At 42.4% G+C, this 18155-nt stretch overlaps 1 protein-coding gene and 1 pseudogene across 2 annotated transcripts in view; one reads left to right on the plus strand and one right to left on the minus strand.

Moving 5' to 3' along the window:
* Atp1a4 (ATPase Na+/K+ transporting subunit alpha 4) overlaps positions 1–18155 on the minus strand; it is a 40141-nt gene that overhangs the window by 12912 nt on the left and 9074 nt on the right. Inside the window, exons 8-13 of one of the 2 annotated variants that reach the window (XM_070000292.1) lie at positions 14314–14582; positions 8139–8337; positions 7817–7926; positions 7495–7629; positions 4072–4240; positions 3267–3439 (exon numbers count right to left, since the gene is read on the minus strand). In XM_070000292.1, the coding sequence (XP_069856393.1) occupies positions 3267–3439; positions 4072–4240; positions 7495–7629; positions 7817–7926; positions 8139–8337; positions 14314–14582 (1055 nt within the window). Of the gene's footprint in view, positions 1–3266; positions 3440–4050; positions 4241–7494; positions 7630–7816; positions 7927–8138; positions 8338–14313; positions 14583–18155 lie in introns of both variants that reach the window. The other variant, XM_070000291.1, reaches the window with a different exon arrangement.
* Positions 1735–10232, plus strand: LOC138812242 (large ribosomal subunit protein eL27-like; annotated as a pseudogene).

Here is an 18155-nt window from a genome sequence, read left to right on the forward strand (position 1 = left end):
ACACAATGCTCAGCATAGAGGAATCCACCAACAAATAACCATCAGATGAGGGAAGGAAGGAACGGAATGGTGGCTACTTGGGAAGCTCTACTCAAGGTTTTGGAGTGCCCTTTAGCCATACAACTTTTTAAACTCTGATGGGAGGGAGAAGAAAACCATCTGACAGTGACAAAATGGTCCACTGCTTCCAGAAATGGAGATCCTTCAGAGGCTAGTCGGTTTGTTTTCTAAGTATAGAAATAAGCACTGAAGTTTCCCCAGAAGCACCTACTATCGGGTTTCATGAGCTCTCATCTTTTCACACTGGCTCCCCTGTTTGGTTGGAAGGAGATAGCAAAGTGCTAACTAGGCTGTGATTACCAGACTCAGTAAAACTGCACTGAGCTATTCCCTACAATCTCTGATGTTGAATGTTCTGTCTGAGCTATGAGGCGCTGGATCCTCATGAGCTTGGCCTGTGGGGGCACCTTGCTGTAACAGGCAAAGATCAGATCAGGGAGGGAACTATAAGAAAACCATCTTCCAGATATGCTGGACCTTAAGCCCTTAGTGATGCCATTCATGCTGAAAGCTTCCCAAAGTGACATAGGACCTGTTAAACAAGGCATGCTGCTTGGCCATCAAATGGACTACCTCCATACCATACCAGATAAATAAAAATACAAAGGTAACCACTCTAAGAGTGAGCTCGTGAGACCTGAATTCCAGTTTTTTGAAGCATTGAGATAAATCTATTCATACAACGGATACATAGTTCTACAAAGAATGATTCCCTCTGAGGTGAAGAGTGTCTAGCAGTTTCTGAAAGAATTGGAGTATTTCCAACTTCTTGGTGTTGGCTCTATCTCTAAAAGTTCCCATACAGTCAGTCTTGCAAGCCACTCTCTTATTCCCTTATGCCATCTTCCCCTCCTTGACATCAGAACCCTCGGAGAGAAACTTTAGCATTGATAATGAAACTGTAGGCTCTCAGGACACCATCCAAAGGTTGGCTATAGTTCTTAGAGAGAGTCAAAGTTTCTTACTAATACTGAGATCCTTGTTCACTGGCAAGTATAATGGGAATATTTTCAGGTTTTAAAAACCCATATTTAGCCTAGCTACTTAGGAGGCTGAGATATAAGGTTCAAAGCCAGACCTGGAAGGAAAGCCCAGGAGACTCGTATCTCCAATTAACCACCAGAAAACTGGAAGTGGCGCTGTGGCTCAAGTAGTAGAGCACTTGCCTTGAGCTGAAGAGCTGAGGGACAGTGCCTGGCCCAGAGTTCAAGCCCTAAGACTGACAAAAAATAAAAATAAAAAAATAAATAAATCACATTTATCCCAAAGTTATGAGCACGTGGCTATCTGGGAAACTTTCGTTTTCTCTCATTTCCTTGTAAAAACGTTACTGCAATGAGACCATTATACTTTCTTTTGGTGTGAGTTCTGGGTCCTGCGGCTTAAACTCAGGGCCTCTTGGATTTCTTGTTCATGGCAGATACTCTACCACTTAAGCCATACCTTCAGTCCATATACTACCTCTTTGAATCAGCACTCTGTAACATTGATCAGCCTTGCAACAACACCATGTCAGAGTTGATCCCTGGAAGGGTCTATTCTACACAACAAGCTTATATGTATCCGTTATAATTTAGCTTCCCTGAAGGGCTTGCACTATTTGTATGTTTTGTATTTCCCCATAGGGAAGAGAGAATGAGCCACAATTCTTCGCTGAGTCTACCAATTTCCTATCAGTTTAGAGTCCAGAAGAAGGTAAGAAATTGTAGTGAGAGGCCTAAGGTGGGGACCAGAATAAGCACTGGCCAGAAAGCCCCATGGCCTCCCACACTGGCCGCCAGCTAACAGCCAGTCTGAGTCCTCCCAGTCTGTTGTGAGCTGGCTGGCTCCTCCTCTGGCTGCAACAAGCTCCTAATCTGGCAGACATCCTGGCTAAAATCACAACTTTTACCTCAATCTAATAATCTTCCTTAAAACTAAAAAAAATTCAACAAATATCTTCTTGTACAATATGATAAGGTAGTTTATCGACCTGTGGAGACATCAAGATGACTTGGTTATTCTACGAGGATGTGCTATGATAATGCCATCACTGAAGTTTCGTATGGTAGCCGTTAGACAGTTTACTCACAATAATTTCCTGCATCCTTTCTTGGTTCATTCCTGGGTCCCAATTCTAGTGGCTAGTCCTTGAATGAAGCAATGGCCCAAGATGATCCATAGGCAAAATTCCAGCAGGCATAGGTCAGATCTATAATGAGGTCATCTCCAACAGAGAGCACCCTCTCTTCCTTAGATGCCTTGATCCCCTCTACTCAATGTCCTCCCAAGCCTGGGAACCAGAATATTCAGGGAACCCAAAATACAAACAAGGAAAGTGTCAATATCTAATCTGTCAGGATGTGATTCTTTGGCCTGAAAATATGGGATATACGACATCTCAGAGGAATTCCACTGCTTTTTTTCACCTCTGGGTTTGTTCTGTTCTCTTGGACAAATTCCCCCTACTTCGTATCTTTTACTACAGGATCAGGGTTTGTAACAGTTAGGAGTTTGTTTAAAATGTGCAACCTCCGGGACCTCTAGAACTATGAAATCAGAATACGTATTAAAAGAAACCCCCAAAAATTCACATTTAGAAAAATTTGAGGAGCTTTATACTGGATACTGGATGCTTGTCTGCCCACTGGAGTTTCCAGGAATGTTTTGGAAATACAGGTGTTTTGACTCTATTCTGGGAGTTTTAAATTCATGAGTCTGGGGTATGTCTTAGACTTCAGTTTTCTTCAACTTCTTTTATTAGCATATTGGTTATACGAAGAGGACTTCGTTATGACATTTGCACTTGTTTACACAATGCACTTTCATCAGTCTCATCCTCTCCATGCCTCTCCCTTTTCCCCTTCCTAAAAGTTTCAGCAGGGTTCATTGTTCCATGTTGATACATGCAAAACATCTACTTTGACTATATTCATTTCCAGTCACCCTTCATGTTAGACCAACCCTCCCCTCCTGCTAGCACCCACCTCAACACCAGAGCCTGTTTCTCTTTTCCTGTGAACATTAAGTTTTTCCAATCTTCCTTGTTTTTATAGCATTCAGTGCAAACTCCAGAAGAGACTTGTTACCAGGTAGTTCTGAACACTAAGTCATCAGCTCAATATGGCAGAAATAAATTAAGCTTAGATTATTAAGCACCTACCCTGTGCCAGGCTTTCTATCTCACTCCTCCAACCTCTAACAAGGGAGGGACTTAAGGGAGTTACCTTAATCCCTGCAAGGCGACACTTGTCTACAGCTTCCGGCACAGCAGTGCGAGGAGGATCAATCATGGATATGAGGCCCACGAAACACAGGTCTGTCATGGGAAAGTTAATTTCAACGGTATCAAATTGGAATCCCTCAGAGAAGCTGCTAGGCAGATTTAAGAAGCAGAACCCTGGAGAAAGATAGGAGAAGAGAGGAACAATCATTCATTACTGTGTCCCTACCTATCTTACCCCAACATACCAAACTGTTCACCCCTTATATGAACATCTTGGTGCCATTCTTTCTAAAGGTACCCCCTCCCTGTGCTAGGCAATGATGGCTCATGCCTGTAATCCCTAACCACCCAGGAGGCTGAGATCTGAGGATCAAGATTCAAAGCTGGCCCTGGCAGGAAAGTTCCCATGAGACTCTTTTTTTTTTGGGTCCGGTCGTGGGGCCTGAGCTCTGGGCCTGGGCACTGTCCCTCAGCTGTTCAGCTCAAGGCTAGCGCTCTACCATTTGAGCCACAGTGCCACTTCCGGCTTTTTTCTTTTTGCTTATGTGGTGCTGAGGAATCGAACCCAGGGCCTCAGGCATGCAAGGCAAGCGCTCTACCACTGTGCCACCTTCCCAGCCCCCCATGAAACTCTTATCTCCAATTAACCACTCAAAAACAGAAGTGGTGCTGTGGCTCAAGTGGTAGAGTGTTAGCCTTGAGCACAGAGAGGCTCAGAGACAGCACCCACGCTCTGAGTTCAAGTCCCACAACCGACCAAAAAAGTGCCCCCCACAGCTCCTCACCCAGCACACGCTCCCCCAGACCTCCCAGTTCTAAGTAGGCGTTTTCGAAGGCATTCTTTATTTCATCATCAATTGGGTACTCTTGCCCATCCAGCAGGAAAGTAGAGCAGAAATCGAAGATCCTCTCAGGAGCACCCTTCATCATCAGCACGTAGGGCTCGGGTTGGCCCTCTCGGTGGTGGATGGACAGCTAGGCAGAGGAAGTAGCAATGGAACAGAATGGAAGAGCAGAGCAGGAACAGGGATCAAAACAAAGGGGAAATTTTTTTTAAATTAAAAAGACTGGACAACTTTTCTCCCCACCCTTCCCCACTTTCTGGGTCAAATGAGACTCAAGGCTGGACCCAGCCCCTGTTTCCAGGCAATCCCAGCTTGGTATCATTTGTATGCAAAACTCTCTTCTCAGCCAGACTCGAAGCTCTCTGAGGGCAGAACTGGCACTCTCAATTCTTCTTATTTATTTGATGGTTCCAGAGCAGAAATAATGGGGTTGTAAAGACACTTCACTAGGCAGTAGGCAGGAAAGAAAACTTAGGGCCCAGAGACCTGTGATCTACTGCCAATATGAATGCTTCAGTTGCCTTATGGCTTCTTACCTCTGAAAACCTTTCATGAAAACCTTTCAGCCTTGCTTTCTTCAGTATTTTTTGTTTGTTTTTTTCCTGGTCCTAGAGCTTGATCTCAGGGCCTGGGCACTCTTTGTACTCAAGGCTAGCACTCAGCCACTTGAGCCACAGCACTACTTCTGAGTAGTTTATTGGAGATAAGTTTCTCTCAGAGCTGGGTGCCTGTGGCTCACACCTGTAATCCTAGCTACTCAGGAGGCTGAGATCTGAGGATTGCTGTTCAAAGCCAGTCCGGGTTTATCTCCAATAAACCACTCAGAAAACCAGAAGTGGCACTGTGGCTAAAGTGGTAGAGCTCTAGCCTTGAGCACTCAGGCCCAGAGTTTAAGCCTTGTGACCGACCAAAAAAAAAGAAAAAAAAAAAAAAAAAAGAGTCTCACGGACTGCTGGGGCTGGCTTTGAACCATAATCCTCAGATCTCAGTTTCCTGAGTAGCTATGATTACCGGCATGAGCCACCAAGGCCTGTCTTTAGTAGGCTGATTTTTTTTTCTTTTTCTTTTTTTTGTCGGTCGTGGGTCCTGGGCACTGTCCCTTAGGTCTTCAGCTCAAGGGTAGTGTGCTACAACTTGAACCATGGTGCACTTCCAGATTGCTGGTGGTTTCTTAGAGATAAGAGTCTCATGGACTTTCCTGCCCGGGCTGGCTTTGAACCAAGATCCTTAGAGACAGTTTTGAAAACAGTGAAGCATCACCTTAGCTCCACTCCTAAAGACAAGAGTGGTCCCTGACAGGGGCTCAGGAGCAGTGGGAGTCCATTGAGGGTGGGTGTCCACTGAGGGTTGGTGTGGCATGGCAGGAGGGTCAAGTTCATGAAGTGAACCTGACCAGACTACAACAAAGAGAGAGAAGTCAAATGACTTGGGTTTTACATTTTCTCTTATTTCTGACCTACAAAAAAAACTTTATGGCCTTCAACTTGTGGCTGGCAGAAAATGCCTATTAAGTCACCTATCTGGAACAAAATCAGTGTATTGAAAGGAACTCTGGGAGCTCAGAGGAAGCCAGACGGTTCTGCCCAAAGGACAAAGCTGGGTGAGAAACCAATGCATGGAATGTGGATATGACTATTCTGTTAGAGACTGTTCAGTCATGCTTAAAATAGGCCTAAGTAGTTACTAGGAAAAACTTTAACTTGTTTAAGCAAAAAGCTGTAAAATGTTAACCAAGCTCCATTTTTTTCTGAGTGCTCAGTAAATATTTGTTGAATGAGTAAGAAGCTCATTCAGAGGTGAGAGCAAGAGGTACTTAAACTAGTGCCTTGGTCACAGAAAACCACATCTTGACAGCTTACAGATAAAAAAAGATTAAGGGAAAAGAAAAGGGAAATGCCTGGACAGAGAATTGTCTTCAATTCACTTCCATCTCAGAGAGGGAAAGAGTCCAAGTTTTGCAAACATCCAGTAGGCTAAGATGTCCCTTGCAAAGACCAATCTCTACCCTTAAGAAGAACCTAATTATTGCAGCGTGCTTAGAGCTCCCTGCTAGGGTTGGATGGCCAGTGGGCTGGCTTATGATACATGGTATACCACAGAAGCCATTTCAGTGACATTTAGTAGCTCAGAGGCACTAGCAGTCATTTGGGGAAGAGTCATAATTTGTTGTACACCCAACAATGTTGTGAATTTGTTTTGATTTTATTTTGAATCACAAAGAGGGAGAGGTGCCTAAATCCTTCCAAGAGCTTTAACACAGACCTTGCCAAGCCACAAAATCCTTGTGTGGCTATGGAAGCCAAGCAAATGTTAGGGAGAAAAAATGGAATTGGAGTTCACAGTTTGGGCTTAGGTGACCTATTTTATTATGCAGAGTAAAACAAATTAAGACAGGAAGTGATCTATTTAACTATTACTTGTATTCAGTGTTCAATATGAAAATACAGGAACTGTGTTTTTTAAAGATCTGTATAGACAGCATTGTTTTATTATGCATCTTTTAGGACAGAAAGCACATGTGACTTAAGTCTGTCTCTTAATACATCTGAATGTCTGGCCTTTGTGGTAGTAAAGGGAGTTGCAGACCACTTTCCCCGGGTGATCTGGTGGAACTTCAGTCACTGGAAACCTCTCCTCAAAGTTTGCCAGGATTCTTCCTTGGGGAAAAAATGCTGTCTCTCCTATTCCTCTATGAACTTTGAGACCAGCCTAACCTCAAACTATGTAGCCCCAAATGGTTTTGCATTGGTGATCTTCCTTCATTCACTTTTCCCAAGTGCCACACTGATAAGCATGTGCTGCTATGCCTGGCATCTGTGGATTTTATTGTTTGTGTTGGCACTTTACTCAGTATTTCCTTTTCTCTTGTCCATTCTATCCTGGATAATGGCTCCAAATGTTCCTGGGATATGGAAAATATACCATGCTGTAAGATCCTTAATCACTTACCTGATGGCAGCCCCTAGAATTTCGGCACAGAGGGTAAGGAAATAATTGATGGCAAATGGAAGAGAGTACCTTGCAGACACCACCTTATTCTGTACTGGCACCTTATTCTGGTACACCTAATAGCTGCATGTGTCTCTAACAGGATTCACCAACCAGCCTCTGCTGAGTTGGTGTTTCATCATTTTCTTTCTCCATAGATGGTACAGGTCAAAATTCTGCTTGCAACTAAATGCTTCTTCTCTAATTCATCTGTTTCTCCTCTCTTGGTCTGTTTGTCACTTTTCATTGAGGCGAGTCTTCTTTTTAATTTGGGTTATTGGCTCTCCTGGTGTTCTGCTCAGAGGTGCAGTTGAAGGCACAAGCAAAAGTCCTGTTCCCCATTGATGAGCTCATGCTCCCCCCCCCACTATTCTCCTACCTTTGCCAGTTCTGTACCTGGTACTTGTTGGAAGAATTAAAGGGAATCTCTGCCACCTTGGGGTATTTCACTCTCACTTCCTTCACAGAGCAGTAAGACTGTTCGATGAACTTGAGGAGCGCTGACTCGGAAGCATCCCCTGTCGTTGCCCTCTGCCAAAATGGGTTTATATAATAAGTCCCAGGGGTATCCCACCTGGGAATGGGGTTTACTGTGATTTCAAGGAGAGGGGAAGGATAGGGAAGAAAGACAGTGAATGGTAGAGGGGAATCACTGAGTGCTAGGAGAGAAAAAGATGGGTCATTGGACACTTGGTCTCTTTCCCCTTAGTCTCGACACCTTAGCTATGGGCAGGCTGTCCTGACGAGGTTTGAAGTCAGCCCGGTTGCAGAGGGCAGCGATTTGAGCCAAGATAATCCAGGAATCAGAGCCTTTGTCAAAATTGCTTCCTAGGGAGAGAGAAGGACATAACTGTGAGGAGAGGAGAGTTTGAAGCAGAGAATTAGTCACATCCTGTTTTGTGCTCAAATATCACACTGAGGATATATTTATTTTCCCCTCTCTCTCTCTTTTTTTCCACTCATCTCTCTAGCTTTTTTCATTAGGACTTTCCATTCTCTCAGTTCAATCATCACCTCCCCTCAGTCCTTCCACTAGTCACCAGACTGATGTTCACTGGTGTCAGCTTCATACACCTTCTTATCAAACCACAGGTGGGACACTGTCATGCGGTTCTGGGTGAGGGTGCCTGTCTTGTCTGAACAGATGGTAGATGTGGAGCCCAGGGTCTCGACAGCCTCCAGATTCTTCACCAGGCAGTTCTTCCGTGCCATACGCTTGGCTGTCAGGGTCAAGGATACCTAAAGCCAGCAAGAAGGGAGAAAATGGACAGAGAGGGAGATTACTCCCATCACTTTGTATTTGGATTGATCATTTTTGTTTCCATCTATGACCATGGTACAGAATATTGGGGAAGTAATTTTACTATGTGATTTATGACAAGAGTTTCAGTTTGTTCCTTTATCAGGGTATCTTAAGGAGTGAACTTCTTACCCTCAGATCCTTCCTGCTTTACTACTTAACAGCCTCTTCCACATTTCACCCTCTTTCTTTCTAGGTTCAATCTTTCCAGGGATCACACACATAGGTGGCTATAAGATGTGGTATAAGATGCTGTGTGTGCAGGAGCATTGTACTGATAGTTTAAATGATGGACAAGAACAAGGATGACATAGAGAAAGAGCATCACAGTATTGAAAGAACTTAAGAAATAATTTAAACAAGATTTTTAAAATTATAAATTCAACATAAGTTAGGTATGTAGCAAGGCTATTTTAAAAACTAACAAATAGGGCTGGGTGGCGCAGTGGTAGAGTGCTAGCTTTGCATGCATGAGGCCTAGGGTTCGATTCCTCAGCACCACATAAGAAAAAAGCTGGAAGTGGTGCTGTGGCTCAAGTGGTAGAGCGCTAGCCTTGAGCTGAAGACTGAGGGACAGCGCCCAGGCCCAGAGTTCAGGCCCCACGACCGGACTCAAAAAAAAAAAAAGATAATACAAGTAAACAGCTGAATGAAATAGGAAAAATTATGTCTGGAATTCAATACACATGGAAAGCTTAAGCCGAGTGCCGGTGGCTCATGCTGAGATCTGAGGATCATGGTTCAAAGCCAGCCCGGGCAGGAAAAGTCCGTGAGACTCTTATCTCCAATAAATCACTCAGAAAACCCAAAGTGGAGCTGTGGTTCAAGTGGTAGAGCTCTTGCCTTGAGCTGAAGAGCTGAAGGGCAGCACTAGGCCCAGAGTTCAAGCCCATGACTGACAAAAAAAAAAAAAAAGATGGAAAGCTTGAGAAAATTCAAATTGAAATTCTGGAAGTACAAAAGCTCAACAACCCAAATATAAAGCTCAGTTGAAAACTTTGTTTATAGAATATTAGAGATTGGATATAAAGTAGAAGAATTAAAATACTAAGAAAATATCTCTTAAGAATGATTTCTGGGGGGCTGGGAAGGTGGTTCAGTGGTAGAGCGCTTGCCTTGCATGCTTGAGGCCCTGGGTGTGATTCCGCAGCACCACATAAGAAAAAAAAAAGCCGGAAGTGGCGCTGTGGCTCAAGTGGTAGAGTGCTAGCCTTGAGCTGAAGAGCTGAGGCTCAAGTGGTAGAGTGCTAGCCTTGAGCTGAAGATCTGAGAGACAGCGCCCAGGCCCAGAGTTCAGGCCCCACGACCGGACCAAAAAAAAAAAAAAAAAAAAAAAGAATGATTTCTGGAAGGTGAAAGCTTAGCAGAAGTATCTTGCTTTCCTTTTTGCTGTAGGCCTGCTGGGTTTTGTCGAAATGGGCAAGTTCATGAAACCCGGGAAAGTGGTACTGGTCCTGTCTGGATGCTACTCTGGACACAAAGCTGTCATCGTGAAGAACATTGATGATGGTACCTTAGATCACCCCTACAGCCATGCTTTGGTGGCAGGAATTGATCGCTATCCCCGAAAAATGACAAAATGGGCAAGAAGAAGTTTGCCAAGAGGTCAAAGATCAAGTCTTTTGTGAAAGTTTATAACTACAATCACCTTATGCCCACAAGGTACTTTTGTCCCCTTGGACAAAACTGTGGTCAACTGTGGTCAACTGTGGTCAAGGATATCTTCAGAGACCCAGCTCTTAAACTCAAGGCCTGATGGGAGGCCAAAGTCAAGTTTGAGGAGAGATACAAGACCGGCAAAAACAAGTGGTTTGTCCAGAAACTTCAGTTTTAGATTTGTTTCCACCATTAAAAATAGGGGGTGGGGGTGGGGTGTGGGGGAGAATGATCTCTGGGACATCATTAAAAGACAAAACCTATGAATGATGAGTATAGAAGAAGGAAAAGTACAAGCTAAAGGCATAGATAACCTAGTCAATAAAACATAGCAGACAGCACCCAAGAAAGGGACAGAGCCCAAGCCCAAGCCAAAGAAAGGGCTATCTGTGTACAGAAAGCATTCAGAACACTAAGCAGACAAGAAGAAAGAATATTGAAGGCTGTAAGAGAAAAGTGGCAAGTCACATATAAAGCTCATCAAAATAATAGTAGATTTCTCAACATAAACTCTAAAAGCATCTCTGAATGAAAATAACTATAGATTACTGTATCTAGCAAAGCTATCCTTCATAACTGATGGGGAAATAAAGCCTTCTATAATAAACAAGAACCCAAGGAATTCATGACCAGTAAATCAGCATTGGAGAAAATATTTTAAGAAACTTACACCAATAAAAGGATAATAAATATCAGAAGAATATGGGAAATAATAATGCCCTTAGCTAAGTGGATAAGCAAATATGGAGTGTGTTGGGTGGAGCAAAAAAAGCTGGGAGTATAACTCAAGAGCTAGAGCATCTATCTGCCTAGCAAGTGTGAGACCCTCAGTTCGAACCAGAATAATTTGAACTATAATGACCCTATACTTAAAAGACCCCAAATAGTACACCAGAAATCAGATTTAGATCTGATCAACTATTTCAGCAAAGGAGCAGAAAGCAAAGTCACCATATAAAAGTCAGTAGTTTATGTACAAAGATGGTATTAGGAATCTCAATGAAAACTGTTGATCATAGGAGACTTGGGATGGGAAAAGGTAAAACAGTAGGACTATTCTTATTAAAATGTAATATATATATATATACATATGAATAACATAGTGAAACCCCTTGGTACAATTAATACACACCAAAAAATGACAGGAAAGTAAAGTTGGCTCTGTTGGTGGCAGATATAGGTACTAACTGGAGGGAGGGATGGAGTATGGAGAGTGAATGGAGTAGGTGAATGGGGATGAATGTGGTTGGACTAGTTTATTTGCATCTATGAAGACAGAACAATGAAGCCTTTTGAAATTGTTTTAGAAGTGGGAAGAAAGGTAAGGGAGAGTGATAAAGGGGGTGAGTTTGCCTGTATGGAAATGTCACAAGGAACTACCTACCCCCTACTCCCATCCCATCCAACTAATGTAAAAAACAAAAAACAGTCAGTTGATTTTCTATGTATCAACAACAGGCTGAGAAAGAAATCAGGAAAACAATTCCATTCATAATGAATTTCTGAATTAATAATTAAAAATTTTAATACCTAGGAATAAACTTAACTAAGGAGGTGAAAGACCTCCACAACAAAAACAATGAAGCCCTAAAAATATTGAAAAAGACACTGGAAGATGCCAAGCCCTCCCATGGTGGAATTAATATTATAAAAATGACTGCTACTGAAATCAACCTACAGACTCAGTGCATTTATCATCAAAATTCCAATGCTATTCTTCATAGAAACACAGTAATCAATCCTAAAAATGTAATCCTGGAGCCAGGTGATAGTCAGGACGCTGAGATCTGAGGATTTTGGTTTGAAGTCAGACCAGGCAGGAAACTGTGATACTTTATATCTGGCTAACCACCAACACACACACACACACACACACACACACACACACACACACACACACACACACACACACACACACACACACACACACACACACACACACACACACACACACAGAGTAATACAAATTACAAAAAGAACAGTGTTGGGATTATCATAATGATGGACTTCCAATTATACTACAGAACCATAGTAATAAAAGCATGGTACTGGCACAAAAACACATTGACCAATGAACTAGACTAGAAGAGCTAGAAATAAACCTACACAACTACAGCCACCTTATTATTTATTTATTTACTTTTGTTGGTCCTGGGGCTTGAAGTCGTCCTGGGTGCTGTCCTGAGCTCTTCAGCTCAAGGCAAGCACTCTACTGCTTGAGCCATAGCATCACTTCTGGTTTTCTGATGGCTAATTGGAGATAAGATTTTCACAGACTTTCCTGCCTGGGCTAGCTTTGAACCGCAATCTTCAGATCCCAGCCTCCTGAGTAGCTAGAATTACAGGTGTAAGCCACTGGTTCCCAGCTTCTGCCACCTTACTATTTGACAAAGGTGTTAAAAACATATGCTGGAGGGAAAAATCAGCCTCTTCAACAAATGGTGCTGGGAAGACTGGATATCCATATGTAGAAGACTGAAACTAGACTGGCATCTCCCACATTAAACAAAAATAAATTCAAAATGAATTAAAGATATTAATGTAAGACCTGAAACTTTTAAACAACAGAAAATTGTAGGGGAAATACTTAAAGATTATTTTCTGAATAGGATCTTAATACCCAGAAATAATAGCAAGAATTCACAAATGGGATTATATCATAATAAAAATCGATCCATATTACCAGAATGAAAGGCAACCCATAGAAGGGAGGAACATTTGCAAGGTATTTATTGTATAAAGAAATCATACCCTGAATATACAAGAACTCAAAATTTGAACATTCAAAGAACAACCCAATTAATGAATAGGCAAATGAACTGAAGAGACAGTTCTCAGAACAAAGAAGTACAAATGGCTAATACATGCACGGAGAAATGTTCAACATCATTAGCTGTCAAGGAAATTCAAAGCAAAATAGTGCTGAGATTTCATCTCACTGCCGGTGAGGTGAAGGGAAATAGGAGCTCTTATACACTGTCAGTGACAATGTAAGTGAGAACAACCACTATGAAAATCAGTATAGTAGTTTATCAGAAAGCCAGAAGTAAATGTATCGTGTAACCCCACTCTTCCATTCTTGGGCATATATCCTGAGGAATGTTAGTCAATGTAGAGAGAGATATCCACAGACCCATGCTTATTGCAACACTGTTAACAACATCCACTGTGTAGAAGCAGCCTTGGTAACCAAGAACCAATGAATGGAGTATGTATTCAGCCAAAAAAAGAATGAATTATATTGTTTGCAAGAAAATGGATAAAACTGGAGATCATCATATTGAGATAAGCAAAGCTCAAAAAGCCAGTTATAGCATGCTTTGACCCATATGCAGAATTTAGACCTAGAATGATAACAATGACAATAATAATAATAATGGGCCATGGGAATGCAAGAGAGACTGTTTAGGGGTGAGAATTCATGAGAGTAGGGAATAGGATAGAAGAGTGTGTGGGTGGGAGCAGTGAACATACTTGATGTACATTATATATACATATATGAAGATACCATAATGAAACCCATTAAATGTTATTTGAAAAATGGTGAAAAGGTGAGGAGTTAAGAGAGTATGAGGGAGGGGACAGATTTAATTAAAACACCTATACACATCTATGGAAACACTATAGTGAAACCCTTATACAATTAATGTATGCTTATTTAAAATAAATGAAATGATTAGATTGTAGGAAAAAGAGAAACTTATTTTGGTTCCTAAGTTGGTAAAACTAGGATGGAGAAACTGCTGCTCAATACAATTAAAGTTACCTGGGACAAACAGCAAGGAAATGGGCTAAGGCAACCATTCATGAATGTGTTTCCCATTACCAGAAAGTAAATCCTCTAACGTGGATTTTTATAGAGGATATTCAGTGTTGGCTCAAGTGTTGAATTTATGTAGCCTTTGACATTCTTTCCAGTAGGACTCCATAAGTCTAAATATTACTTTACAAGTAAGATAAATAATAGAGGCCTGGAGATATTAAGAGATTTGGCTAAATTCATAGCCAGTACAGGCAAGAATAGAACTCTTTTTCTATTTCCATTGGCACTTGCTTCCTCTCTCACTGGAGAAAAAGAGCAGACACCAGAAAACAGGTGGTGACAAGGTCCATGTAATATTGGGAGCTAAATTATTTCTGACACGCATGTCAGGCATGCGCTGCACTTGCAAGTTGCAACAACACAAAAAAAAAATACTAAGGACTTCATTTCCCTGGGTTGTTTCCTTTCTGTCCCAAGGCCACCCTTGTCTACTTACAGTGACAGTGGCCAGAAGCCCCTCAGGCACATTAGCCACAATGATGCCAATTAGAAAAATGACTGCTTCCAGCCAGTTGTAGCCCAAGCAAAGTGAGAGAATGAAAAAAGTGACACCAAGGAAGGCGGCTACTCCTGTGATCAGCTGGATGAAGTGTTCAATCTCAATAGCAATGGGAGTCTTTCCAGTCTCCAGGCCTGATGCCAGAGAAGCAATTCGGCCCATCACTGTGGCATCTCCTGTAGCAATCACAATGCCCCGGGCTGTTCCTGTGGATAAAAGTATATGTGATGCTGTGATAGTGAAATACATAGAAATACCATTATTGTCTCCTTTTCCTGATGAAACTCTTGAAACCCATATAGATAGAGTTGCTAGGGAAAACTTTTGTCCTAATAGTAGATCTTTAAAAGACCTTTGTAATTTCCTGAGTGATACGAGTGTCTGACACAGAGCTCCTAAATCCCTTAGAAATCCACGGGTGAGAAGTACACACACACACACGCACACACACACACACACACACACACACACCTATTTGGTGCCAGTACTGGGGTGGTGTACTCAGAACCTCATGCTCACATGGCTTTTTTTTTCTTAAGGTTGAGGCTTTGCCACTTGAGCTATAGCTCCAAAAAGCTATATGCTTTTTGATGGTTAATTGTAGATAAGACTCTCACAGACTTTTTGGCCTAAGCTGGGTGAACCATGATCCTCAGGTGTGTATATATGCCTATAACCCTCCTGAGTAGCAAGGGGTATAAACACCAGCTACAGCTGAATATTTTGTTTTGATGAAGCAGTTCTTGGTGTGCTCTTGGATAGACACATTTAAGAGCTGGTTGCCAGGGGAAACCGCCCGTGTGATTAGAGGTTTGAGCTTTCAGCTCCACTGCCTGACCTCTGAGAAAGGGACAGACACTATTATAATCTATCTGGAAGGTCTCCCAAAGATTGATGTTTTGAAGTCTTGGTCCCCAGCTGTTAGTGCTATTGGGAGGTGGTAGAAACTTTAATAGAGAACATAGGTCATTAGGAGTGTGCCCTAGAAGGGTATATTAGGACCCCTCCTCTCCTCCCATCCTTTTCCCTCTCCTCCCCGCTTCCCTCTCCTCTCCTCTAGCCACCATGAAGTGAGCAGCTTTGCCCTAACATGGTACTCCTCACAATGATGCTCTGCCTTGTCACAGGCCCAAAGCAATGGGACAAAGTGACCATAGACTGAAACTTTGGAAACTGTGCACCAAAATAAATCCTTCCTCAGAATAAATTATTTATCTCTCGTATTTTGTCCCAAGGACAGAACACTAACGGACACAGGCGCCAGTGGCCAATGATATAATCCATCAAGTCTCTGTAAAAAAAAATCCCCATAGACTAGATTTGGAAGCTTCTAGCTGGTGACCATGCAGAAAGGCCAGGAGGGACATGGAAGCGCCATACCCCTGCTCACTACCACACCCTATTCATGTCTTCCATCTGGCCATTTAGGTACCCTTTGCAATATCCTCTCTAATAAATAAGAAAATGCAGATCAGGTGTTTCTGTGAGTGTATGAGCAGTCCTAGCAAATGATCTGAGCCCAAGGGAAAGGTTCTAGGATCCACAGAGCCAGATTCCTCCCTGGTCGGTGAGAAGTATAGATGATGACCTACTACTTGGATTGGAGTCTGAGGTGGACACAGTCCTATGGGGCTGCTCCCTCATCTGATGGATGGCATCTCTGGGCAGACACTATCACTTTAGGGAACTGAATTACAGGACCTCTTGTTGATGGCTGCTGGAGAATTGGTCGTTAAAGGAAATCCTCATACATTGCACACAGAAGGGCTCGGTGTTCAATGTGAAAGGCAGATAGATAGAATTGTTTTTTCATTTTTTTGTAAGACGGTGAACCCAGATGTTGCAAGTCTGAACTAGGAAGGCCTGTTTTAGTCAGAGAGAGGAGAGAGAGAGAGAGAGAGAGAGAGAGAGAGAGAGAGAGAGAGAGAGAGAGAGAGAGAGAGAGAGAGAGAGAGCTGTCCATGGTCCAAAATCAAAGTAGAACTACTACAAGGCTCTCTGAGAAGACATTGCACTCTATGCTCTTATTTAGTTAATAAATATGAACATATTTAGTTAATAAATAAATAAGGGTCCACAAGTTGGAAAAATCTCTGAAGATATCTCACAATGCTTCAGAAACACCCAATTTTATTGTCTAGTTGCCTTCACTGTCAAAAAGACCCTTAACTAGAATATGTTTAGCCTCCTGTATATTTCTTATTTTGTTAAACAGAATAGGAATAGTTTTGGGGATATGAATAGTTTTCAGAGCCACAGGAATGGTAGTTACTCTCACAGGGAAGCCCTTTGTGCCCACATCTTGTTTTCTTCCAGTGCATTCTCAGCTGGGAGAAAGTTGTGTCCTCTCCTGGGACATTTGACACTATCTGGGGACATTGTGATTGTCCCACTTAGGATGGGAGGGGTCTGCTACTGGTAGCTAATGGGTAGAAACCAGAAATGCTGTTAAATGGCCTTCACTATATAGGACAGCCGTCCTCTTTTTCTCCTACAACAGAGCTTTTTCTAAGTCCAAAGGTCAGTCGGTAGTTAGTTGAGAAGCCCTGCCTAACCTGAGCCCCCTCCCTGCTTTGCTGGCAAGAGCCAGTCTGACCTCTGCTGGGTAGCTAAGGCCATGACAGCTGGGCTCCCATGCTTCTAGAGCCCCTTCTCATCAGCAGCACTGCGCCTAGAGTCAGAAGGGCAAATTACTTGGATATGATTTTGCCTTGACGCAAGTGTGTTTCACCAATCTGATGCTTGAAATGAGTGGATAAGGCCTTTTGTTTAAATTAATTCTTCTGCGTTATCATAATGATGGAAGTTCCTACCATTGAAGTTGTAAGAATCATTCAGGAAAGGATCATATGGAAGTACTACGTTAGAAGCAGAATGACTCAGAGCTGGAAATTCAAGTTTCCAAACTGCTAGTTCTTTTTCCCTGGGGAAAATTAATTACCCTGATTTTAAATATGGCTTCCTCATATTTAAAATGGGACGAGAGCACCAACATGCTGTGAGGGTGAATGTTTTCATTTTACAAGAGCTAACAGAGTTAGGCACATAGGAAGCACTAAAAGTCCATTCTTTCATTCAGATGAACTGAGGGGTCTCCAGAAGGACAAATAAAATAATCCTACATGTGACTTAGTAGGGCTAACACTAGTCTAGCAGGTCCCAGAATCATCACATCTCGGGGGTGGGGGGGTGGGGGGCGGTACGAGGGAGATGGGTCTCTATTTCCAAGGTCACCTTTAGCAATTTGCATTTGAAGATGAAGTTCTATTTATTTTGTGTTTATCTATATGGAGGGGATGTTCTGGAAAGGTTCCTAACCCTGCAGATGACCTTTAGACTGTTGACAGAAACATCTTGTTTTTGCATCTCAGGAAGATACTAAAGTAATTGAGAAATGCTAAAGGCTTCGCTTCTTTTTTTTTTATGGAGTGGGTGTAACAGCTATTGTGCCACCTGTGTGCATTCTATATCATGTTTAGCTTAGTTTTTCCTTTTCATTCCATCTGTTAGGAGTTTCCCATGGTTGGACAGATGAGATTCAATAACGAATCCCAGTGTGCAGGGAGGTGGGGAAGATTGAGAAGGCCAAGCATCTTAATCTCAGGCCAGACTGACTTCATACGCCTTCCGTATATTTTCAAAGAAATAACTTAGGCTCCCTAGAAGAAAAGGGACCTGAAGAGAAGCATTGTATCAGATCCATCAAGGGACCTGAAGAGAAGCATTGTATCACAGATCCATCAAGGTCCGGGTGATGAAAGGAGGCACGGGTGAAGGTG

This window comes from Dipodomys merriami, unplaced genomic scaffold (assembly GCF_024711535.1).
Source record: "Dipodomys merriami isolate MVZ:Mamm:240054 unplaced genomic scaffold, mDipMer1.0.p SCAF_56, whole genome shotgun sequence".
Classification (NCBI taxonomy): domain Eukaryota; kingdom Metazoa; phylum Chordata; class Mammalia; order Rodentia; family Heteromyidae; genus Dipodomys; species Dipodomys merriami.